This window comes from Echinops telfairi, unplaced genomic scaffold, assembly GCF_000313985.2.
Source record: "Echinops telfairi isolate 266 unplaced genomic scaffold, ASM31398v2 ScPeMD7_5592;HRSCAF=6446, whole genome shotgun sequence".
Taxonomy (NCBI): domain Eukaryota; kingdom Metazoa; phylum Chordata; class Mammalia; order Afrosoricida; family Tenrecidae; genus Echinops; species Echinops telfairi.
The window spans coordinates 22,562,219-22,573,095 of record NW_022109491.1 but is presented as its reverse complement, the minus strand read 5'-3'; the positions used below and the strand labels follow the sequence as shown (position 1 = coordinate 22,573,095).

The following is a 10,877-nucleotide window of genomic DNA, read 5'->3' as shown; positions in this document are numbered from 1 at the left end:
TATCTATATAAGATAAGCGGGATAAGCAATCCCAAAGAGACAGCAATAGGAGGGCAGATGGTCCCAAAGAGGGGCAGGGAGGAAAGGGAAAGGAGGAGGTGGGAGGAGGAGATGGATGAGACAATAATGATAGGGGCAGGGGAACAGCAAGGGATCTAAAATTGATGATGAGGAAGGGGTGATGTTCCTGTCGTGTTTGATCAATTGAAATGTATCCAAGAGGAATTACTGAGAGGTGAACAAAGGGTAAACATGATAGGGGGGCAAGAGGAAAGAAAAAAGAAAAAGAGGAAAGAACAAGAATGTAAAAATTACATATATAGGTTTAAAAATAGATATATATATATATGTAAATACATATAGTTGTATTTGTCTATATGTATATATATGTAAATCCAAGGAAACAGATGGGCTTTGGGCCACTACTTAAATCTTACCTCAGCACAAGAATAGTTTGTTCTAATAATATGGCAATATATGATACTCACCTTCCCAATACATTCACTGAAGACAAAATAGATGCTTAAGGAAAGGTTTGAAGTTAAACAAGCAGCTATCTAGCAGGAAAGCAACAAAGCCTACATGGAAGAAGCACACCAGGCTGTGTGATCATGAGCTGTCAACAGGAATATGTATCAGAAGTTTGAAAACAAACAATCAAATTGACGTGAAGGAGCATAAGCAAAGTGGAGACGCAAAACCCACCTGTAAGATAATTGGACAGTCCCTCACAGAAGAGATGATATATCCAGGGTGCACTAATGAAATGCATAACTATCCTCTAGTTTAATTTTTCCTCCCCTAACTATATGGTCTTAGTTTTTCCTCATTAATCTTGTTAGACCTGAGAATGTTCATTTGTATAATTAAGATTGTTAGATGCATTAAACCCAAGATAGATAAACCCTTCAGAAATAGTAACGGCAGTAATGATTCCCTGAAGGTATAGAAAGAGAAGTGGGGAGCAGGGAAAGTGGGGAAGGGGAAACTGATCGCAAGGATGACTATATAACCCAACTCAAGGGGAACGAATAACAGAATGGTAGGTGAAAAGATACACGTTAGATAGTGTAAGATATGGCAATAATAATAATAAATATAATAAGGGTTCCTGGGGGGTAGGGAAGGGATAAAGGGGAGCTGATATCAAAGAATTCAAGAAGAAAGAAAATGTTTTGAAGATGGTGGCAGCAATTGTACAATTATGCTTGATCTAATTGTACTATGGATTGTTAGAATATCTGTAAGAGTTCCCAATAAAATGGAAAAAAGATCATGCACTTGATTAAGAAAAAAAAAAGTCATGTGGTTATACATATACAATTTTTCATATCTCAAGGGATTCATAGGCCTCTAAAGTCTATAAACAACCCCCAAGAACCCCAGTTTATATATTTTAAAAATCTCTTTGAGATCTCATATTTCAGAATTCACCAGCATTATTTGTTACTCATAGCCAGTGCTACAGAAAATCCGACTGCTATTTTGGGTCCTATTACTTAGTAGCAGACGTGAAAAATGAACAGCAGACAATGGGAATGAGATGAGACATTCAGTCTAATCTTCTCAGTGGCTCTCAGCCTGTCAAGGAGAAATGAAGCCAATTTTTTTAAAACTATGTAGAGAATATACATAATTAATCTGTTAACTCTCTTGGAACCCAGGAAAAACGAGAATGGTCTGACTATGCAATTCTCCTGGGCCAATACACATAGATTAGGACTAAAAAATACCTGTAGCATACTAACAATTCTTCAACAAACATTTAATGTATGCCAAATTTTCTATTGAAATTGCTCTCTCTTGAGAAACAAAAACAATACTCAGAATCCAATAAATCCTGGGACAGGCATAGCACATGGAGTTAAAAGCTATATAGGAAGTCCTAGGGTTTGAACAAGACCAGCTCCTACCTCTTTAAGCATTTAATAGGCAAGTCGGAAGGCTTACCTTACAGCCCAGGTTTCAAACTTGGCGAGGGATGGAAATCACCTAGGGATCTGGTAGCATTACAGGCTCCTGAACTCCATTTGCAACCTATTGAATCAGAATCTCTAGGGAGAGGAGCCTATGGCTCTGTAGTTTCATTAGCTCTCCAGGTGATTCCAATGATCAGCCAGGTTTGGGAACCTAATCCTTAGTACAAGAAATGCTTTAAAACAGTGGCTCCCCTAATTTAGCATTTATTTAAAAACACAAACAGTGGTTCTCAACCTTCCTAATGCCGCGGCCATTTAATACAGTTCCTCATGTTGTGCTGACCACCAAACCATAAAATTATTTTCACTGCTATTTCATAACTGTAATTTTGCTACTGTTATGAATTGGGCGACCCCTGTGAAAGGGTTGTTCGACCCCCAAAGGTTGAGAACCGAACCACTGCTTTAAAAGCTGCAAGGGCAGCAAGTGAAGGTGATTCTGATGAAGGCATGTGATAAAGAGGCCTTATATATAATGCATTGAGGGAATAAGTCACTGGACCTGGGGGCTCAAGACCATAGTCTTGTAGGACACCAAGTTACCGTAAATCGATATAACATTGTTCACAAAGATAATGTTCTATACCATACTTTGGTGATTTAGTGAATAGGGTCTTAAAAGGTTATGAGCAGCCATCTAAGGCACAAATATTGGCCTCGCCCCATCTAGAAGAATGAAGAGTGATGAAAACCAAAATGCACATGGAATCAAACAGTCCAATGGGCTAATGGGCCACGCAAACACCAGTCTCCACAACTTTGAGACCAGAAGAATTATATGGTGCCCAACTACCAACCACTCTGAAAAGATCACTTTAGTAGATCCTGGATGGAGTCCTAGAATAATGTAAAACAAAACTTAAAATCATTAAAGAGAAAAAAGCTTGTAGGTCAGATAGAGACTGATGGGGCCCCTAAGACTATGGCCTTTAGCCACTCTTAAAGTCTGAAACTAAACTCAACCCTATGCTAGAATAATAAACCATGTAAGATCAAAATGGCAGCATTTACCCAAGGGCAGGGGCTAGGAAAGGAGGAAAAGTGGAAACAAGAAACACGAGGAAACAATAGTACATTGAGGAGGTTGAAGTAGATGAATTGAAACAAAACATGTGACTGTTGAATATAAAGCTGATGATCTTGTCTGTAAACAATAACCTAAAGCACAATAAAAAGTAAAAATAAAAAGGCAAGGAGGAGCGGCCCTTAAATCAAATGTTATAACCCTAGTGGTGCTATGGGCTAAGTGTTTGGCTGCTAACCATAAAGTCAGTGGTTCAAACCCACCAGCTGCTCTTCATGGAAAAGATGCCGCTTTCTGCTCCCATAAAGATTTATATTCCTAGGAACTCTACATAGGGCCACAGTGAGCCAAAATCATGAGTGGGGACTGCCTGTGCTCATTTTCCTTTGAAAAGAAAATCTGGGGAAAGAATGGAAGATTTTGAAGGCTCCTCATTAATATAACTGTGGTCCGACTGTGCTTATACTCCAGAAGTTTGAACTTGCATAGGTATGTGGGTATTAAGCTACACTGACCTTTGTTTTAGAGCTTGAATTCTAAGTACCCTGGATCATAGCTACAGATGTCAGTGACAGCCAAAACTCCATTTACAGGGTCCCACACACAGATTAAGCCTCCACTGAATTCTTTCTGATCATTAACCAAGGATATGGATAATCTTGCCCTCAGGCATAGTGCCTCAGAAAGCAGATTACCTCCCTGCTCTCCAGGCAGCCCCTAGAAAGGCAGTCTTTCCTTGGGGCTTCTTTGGGTATGTCCTTGATAGCGATTGCCTTACTGGGGACCGTACAGGGGGTTGCTTGGTCATGAGTCATGCCCTATCAGTCTCATCCTGACCTGCCTTGTTTGGAAGGCCCTGGACCAATCTTGTATGTTCTTCTAACAATGCATATGTCCCATTGCTCCTTCTGTAGTCCTACCTGTAACTCTGATGTACTGATTTGCCACCAATCATGAATTTTTTTTGTTCTTTTTTAGCCAATCATGAATGTGTGGGAGTCTTTTGTTCAATGCCCGATTCATCTGGTGTCTCCACTGTGAATCTTCAGACACAATTCTGACCTCGTTCTAGTGATCTCCTCCATCTGGATGATCTGTGCCTTTGTGTTGTTTTTGTCCCTTTTAAGACTTAATAAATGTTCTTAAATTATAAACACCTTTCTGCATCTATCAACAAAGCTATCTTGTGAGTCTGGGTTTAGTCATTTCAGAGCTGGCTGAACAGGCTAAAAACTTCATTCCCACTTAGCATATTAAAGCAGTTGAACTCTTAAACATATGACTTAGATTTGTTGTAATTACAGAGACCAGCAGGTAACCATATTCCATCAGCTTTCTCCCCACTACTGGCTACTCACCACAACTTTATTGAAGTCCTGGATTGCCAAATACAGGGCAATAGCAGTGAGTGCATCAGTTATCTGTCAAGAGAAAGAAAAATAAGAAACAGCACCCTATTAGTATAGGAATACTAGGACTTGGAGGTTTTTGGATGATAATGGGCTACTGACCTCACTCTCTCTTTTTAAAAAAATTTAATTAAAAAAAATTTTAAGTAATCTTATTGACATATACTTCGTATATCATACAATTTAATCATTCAATCATATTAAGAAGATTTGTGCAATCATCACCACAATCAAGTTCAGAACATTTTCTTTTCATGCTCATTATTGTTAGCTCCCCTTCTTCTCCCTCAGTATTGAACTCAAGTCAGGGAGAACCTCTACCCTTTACCACATGCTCTCTCTGTACCACTGACTACCTGAATAAGGCCCTGGCAAAACCCTAACTAGAAAATCCTGAGGATCAGGGTTCATCTAGGCCCACTTCAGTTTGGTCTCCCAAATCTGATCTGGAATTTCAAGTTCTTTAAGCACTCTGTGCAACTAGACTAGTACCTAAGACTTTGCAAGCCTGCTATATGTCAAGTGCTTAGCACACAGTAAGTCTTAATTTTTAGAGAAGGCTTCAATGATCTCCTTGGCATTTCTTGACCCAGATTTTCAACCCTAGATTACGCAAAAAATAAATAAACAAAAACCCTCACTGCCATGGAGTCAGTGCAGACTCATAGTAACTCAAACTATAGTAGAGAGTAGAAATGTCCCTTTGAGTTTCAAAGACTGTAACTGTTTACAGGAGTGGAAAGCTCCCTCTTTCTCCCTGGGAGCAGCTGGTGACTTTGAACTGCCAACCATGTAGGCCCACAGACCAAAGCATAACCACTGCTCGGATTAGGCAAGTGTTTAGAATTACTATGCCTTTCAAAACACAGTTCTGTCACAGTTTTATAGGCATCAGGTCTGTGTTCTCTTCATAATGACTCATAGAATCTCTTGGTAGAATTCTTAGTGAATTCAAGATTTTCTCCAGATCAGCACAATTAAAGCTAATATTAAAATCATGAAGCTAGAAAATGCAAGACTATATGTAGTTCACAACCCAAATTCTGAAAAGAATAATGGAATGCAATTGGCCAAGTGTCAAACTATCCCTCACACTTCCACAACACTGCCACAGTTCCATGAATTTAAAGATATACATTTTTTTATAAATTCCTAAAACATATTTTTCCTTGAAAATAAGACAAATAACAGAAAAAGTTTAAAGAGGTACATACACATTTTATAAGGAAGGTTACTTACCATAAATACCAATTCAGCATAGTCAATCAAGAAATGAAAGAGGTATATTATTAATGGAGTCTACAAGAGAAAAACAAAAATATGTTCAGCCTTACTATTATCAATTTAGAGAGGAAAGGGTAGAAAAAAATAATTCTGTCAGCAGAAATAATTTTCTTTCCTATAGTACTGTTCCATGCCAGTTGGCTACATCATTTCGTGTCACAGGGACTTGTTACTGAATTGAGTAAATATATAAAATCTGACCTGTGTTAAGTATCTGTTGAAGAACTGGTAGCACACTAAAGTTATGATGTAAGCTTGAGGTTTTTTTAAAATCATTTTACTGGGGACTTGTACAACTCTTATCACAATCCATACTGAATATCCATCTATTGTGTCAAGCATGTTTGTACATTTGTTGTCATCATCATTCTCAAAACATTTGCTTTCTACTTGAGGCTCTTAGTATCAGCTCATTTTCCCCCTCCCTCCCCACCCTACCCCCCTAATGAACCCTTGATAATTTATAAATTATTATTTTGTCATGTCTTACACTTTCTGATGTCTACCTTCACCCACTTTTTGTTGTCCATCCCCCAGGAAGGGGTTTATATGTAGATCCCTGTAATCCGTTCCCCCTTTCTACCCCACTTTCCCTCCACCCTCCAGGTATCGTTACTCTCACCACTGGTCCTGAAGGGAATCATCCATCTTAGATTCCCTATGTTTCCAGTTCCTATCTGTACCAGTGTACATTCTCTGTTCTAGCCAGATTTGTAAGGTAGAATTGGGAGTGTGGGGTGGGGTGGGTAGGAAGCATTTAGGAACTAGAAGAAAGTTGTATGTTTCTTCATTGCTACACTGCACCCTGGCTGGCTCATCTCCTCCCAGTGACCCTTCCATAACTGGATGTCCAATTGCCTACACATGGGCTTTGGGTCTCCACTCCACACTCCCCCTCATTCACAATGATATGATTTTTTGTTCTGATGATGCCTGATACCTGATCCCTTCAACACCTCGTGATCACACAGGTTGGTGTGCTTCTTCCATGTGGGCTTTGTTGCTTCTGAGCTAGATGGCCGCTTGTTTATCTTCAGGCCTTTAAGACCCCAAATGCTATATCTTTTGATAGCCAGGCACCATCAGCTTTCTTCACCACATTTGCTTATGCACCTGGTAAGCTTTAGTTTTAAGACACAGGATACTTCAGACAGTCATGGGAAAATTAAATTAAAATATAGTGGTATTTTCCACAAACTTTTTGAAGGTCCCTGGTACATAATGGCTGTGTTGGTTATCTAGTGCTGCTATAACAAATACCACAAGTGGATGGATGGCTTTAACAAACAAAAATTTGTTCACTCACAGTTTAGGTGGCTAGAAGTCCAAATTCAGGGTACAAACTCGACTTACTGCCATTGAGTCAATTCTGATTCATATAAATCTTTGGACTCTATTTGCAACCTAATGAATCAGAATTTCTAGGAAGAGAAGCCCAGGGACCTGTAGTTATTACAATAACCAAGTTTGATAACCTAGACTGCATAGTGTAAGTACCCTGGCCTCATAATGTAACTAGCTGCCTCTAATCTTACCTCATTAACATCATAGAGGCTAGTATTTATAATATAGTAGAAATATCCTAGGTCAAACCTATATATATTCATAGGTACAGTCTAACTCTCACAGACACATTCAGTCTATGTATCTGTCCATGCACCCACTCACACATCACTGCTATGGCAGGATTGTGAATATACCAGATTTCTACCTCTGCTGTCTTAACTCTTGCACTCCCATCCAGGGCTTTCCCCTGCCTCCCCCCTAAGAGAATTACCACTCTCTTTACCTAAGTTCATGAGTCTACCCTCTAGTAACTAGAGTCTAGTTAGTAGTTTACCTTATCTGTTATTAAAAAGGAAAGCCTTTTTAATAACAGTGGCCTCCTACATTTGTCCTTTTTTGTATGACTTATTTCACTCAGCAAGATATCTTCCAGGTTCATCTATGTCATGAGGTGTTTTGAAGATTCTTTGTTATTCTTTAACACTGAGCCACAGTAGTCAAAACAGCCTGATACTCACTGGTACAAAGACAAGTACAAAAAGCAATGGAACAGATGAGAACCCTGAATAAATCTACTCAGTTATGGACAGCTGATCTTTGACAATGGGGTAAAAACTATTACACAGGGAAGACACAGTCTCTTTAACAAATGGTGCTGGAAAAACAAAATATCCATTTGCAGAAAAATGGAACACAACATATACAAAAAGGAACTCAAGACCTAACTATAAAGCTTAAAACTATAAAAACCATCCATGAAAAAATAGCAACAAATTTAGAGGCCCTAACAAGGAGCCCTGGAGCTGTCAGGTAAGCACTGGACGACTAATTCGAAGGTTTACAGTTCAAAACTATCCACCCACTCCGTGGGAGAAAGAGAAAAATCTTTAAGTCTCCTTCTTTAAAGAATTATAGTCTCATAATTGGCTCGATGCCAATGGGTTTGGCATAGACTATCCGACATAACTGAAAACACAAAACAGCAGGCTAGACCTCGTGATTTCTGTTGAGAAGTTTCCATCTTACTGTTCCTTTGCTACAGATAATTACCATTACTTCCTCACCATTATTGCTTGTTTTTTCTAGTTTGTTTTGCTGTTTTTCATTAAAACAACATACATTTCTTGCACATTAGAATAATCAACCATTTATGAGCAAAAGGGCAGTATTCACCCAAGAACAAAGTCCAGAAGGCTGGGAAAGAAGAATGAAACAGTCAACACAGGGGAGAAGTAAGATAAAAGACAGTAGTACACTGAGGCGATTGCAATAGGTGAGTTGAACCAGATTGTGCATAAGACGTTTATTTTAAAGCTATGATATATTCTGTTAACCTTTACCTAATTCACACAAAAAAATCAGAAAGCAAACATAAACCACACATTTATTCTCTTATAGTCCCCATAGGTTAGAAATCTGAGCCGAATGAGCTACAACTCAGGAGTGCTTGCTGTCCCCCATTCACAGATGTGACAACTGAGGCTCAGAGCACGAGGGACTAGCCAGGGTCTGGCGGGAGACAAACCCTCCTGGAAGTTGAAGCCTCTCCTTCCAAACCCCTTGAGGGCAATCTCTCAGAGAGCTCCTCAAGGAAGTGTTCCCCAGAACTCCCAGGCATCCTATTTGTCTGATTTTTAGTTTTATAATGATGTATGTTTTTCTTTGAATTTATCCTGCTTAGGTTATATAACTTCTTGAATTATGTCTTTCATTCATTTGGAAAAAACTTCTGTTTTTAATCTCTCCCTCACTTCTGCAATTCCATCTATGTGTATGCTAGATCTTTCTATTTATCTCACAGATCCCTCGTTTTGTTTATTTTCCTGATTTCTTTCATCTTTGTCTCCAAATATCCACAAATTACTTTCTACAGACCTATCTTCCAGATCACTAATCTCTTCTAAGTTTTGTAGAATTGGCTATTAAAATAATTTATTGCCTTAATCTGTTATTATATTTTCCAGTTCTAGAATTTCCATTTGATTCATTTATATATGATCTAGTTCTCTGATGACATTATCTACCTTGTCATCTATTATTTAAACATATTAATTGCAGGGGAAATGAATTATTTATGTGACTCTTCTAGCCAAACTCTCTCCCACCAAATGACCTTTTCTTGCATGGGTCTGATAAGGTGGCGGAAGGTACTGATAGGGTTTACCAGTGAGTAATTATGAACAGGATTCTCAAGAATGCAATCCTGCTGTATTCACGCATTACCAGCAAGAGACATAAGTGCTGTGCTTCCTCTGGATCAGAGATCTCTGTGCAGTGAACATCAAAGAAACAGTAATAACAGAACCAAGAGCTAGAGCTTGGAACAGAGCAGTGGACTTCCCTATTCACAGAGCAAGTAAAGCTGGCTGGCTTATGGAGTGGGGTGGGTGCCTCTGGGCACTTAATTGGGGAAGCTGAGCTTGCTGGTCCACAGAGCTTGAGCCAATACCTTCAATTTGATTGGTATACCCCTTTGGGCATTTAGTAGCACACCTGAAAGAACTCTGTAACAGATCCTAAGCATTTCTCACTGGCATCACGATTTGTTAATTTCCTTAATAACCTCTTTAGTTATGAATTTTGTCTGAGTTCTGTGTAACCATTGCAATAGATATTATAACTCAGAAATAAAATAGGATACTAGTGAAACATTAATAATGTATTATATAACTCTAGTATCTTGACCACCTGTGGGTCTGCTTAGTGGGCCTATATATTTTTATAACAGTTTTATTGGCATTTCAGCTACATCATACAGTAGTACAACAGTAGTACAATCATTACCATGATCATTTTTAGAACATTTTCTTCTTCCTTGTACTCCTTGCTATTTGTGTAATTATTTCTTTCAATTGTGGCATAAATAGACACAACAAAACATTCTCCCATTCAACAACTTCTACATCTATAATTCAGTGCCATTGATCATACTTTTCATGTTGTCCAACCATTATTGATATCACTCTCTAAATTATTTCACCACCATTAAAATAAACTTAATGACCCGTAAGCAAAAGCTTTTCCTCTTTCACTCGTAAGTCAAGTTGTATAAACATCACAATCAGTTCCAATGCTCCCTCACTCCTCTGAGCCTATATTTTTCTATTCCTTTTTATGCTTGGTAATTTTTCAGTGAAGGACATTGTGCAAGAAAAATTCTATAAACTCTAACCAATTGTCCTTAAGTAATTTCCAACTGATAGTGATACCACATATATCAGAGCAGAACGTGCTCCACAGGTTTTTCAGAAGTACATCTGAGTGCCTCTGGGTAGGTTTGAACCACCAATCTTTAGGTTTGGAGTCAAGGACTCAACCATCATGCCACCTAAAGATATGGCTCTTTTCTTCCAGGAAAGAATTTTTTAGCTTCTAGGAAGCAATTAGAATAGAATCAGCTCACCTTTAATGGCAGCCCTAATCAGAGGCAGGATCCAGTATTTTTAAGACTGAGCTATCACCTGGTTTAACCTTACTCCTAGGATGCATTACCTCAGCAATCCCAAATGGAAGCTAACTTTTTTTTTTTTTAATCATTTCATTGGGGGCTCGTACAATTCTTATCACAATCCATCCATACATACATTGTCTCAAGCACATTTGTACATATGTTGCCAGCATCAGTTTCAAAGGATTTTCTTTCTACTTGAGCCCTTGGTTTCAGCTCCTCATTTT

General features: G+C 38.6%; 1 protein-coding gene across 1 annotated transcript in view; it reads right to left on the bottom strand.

Annotated features, from left to right (window-relative positions):
- The window catches only part of PIGU (phosphatidylinositol glycan anchor biosynthesis class U), a 117,259-nt gene that overhangs the window by 76,823 nt on the left and 29,559 nt on the right, over nucleotides 1-10,877 (bottom strand). The window contains exons 3-5 of the mRNA XM_004697936.2: nucleotides 6,213-6,255; nucleotides 5,652-5,711; nucleotides 4,362-4,424 (exon numbers count right to left, since the gene is read on the bottom strand). Coding sequence (XP_004697993.1) covers nucleotides 4,362-4,424; nucleotides 5,652-5,711; nucleotides 6,213-6,255 — 166 coding nt within the window. The remainder of the gene's footprint in view (nucleotides 1-4,361; nucleotides 4,425-5,651; nucleotides 5,712-6,212; nucleotides 6,256-10,877) is intronic.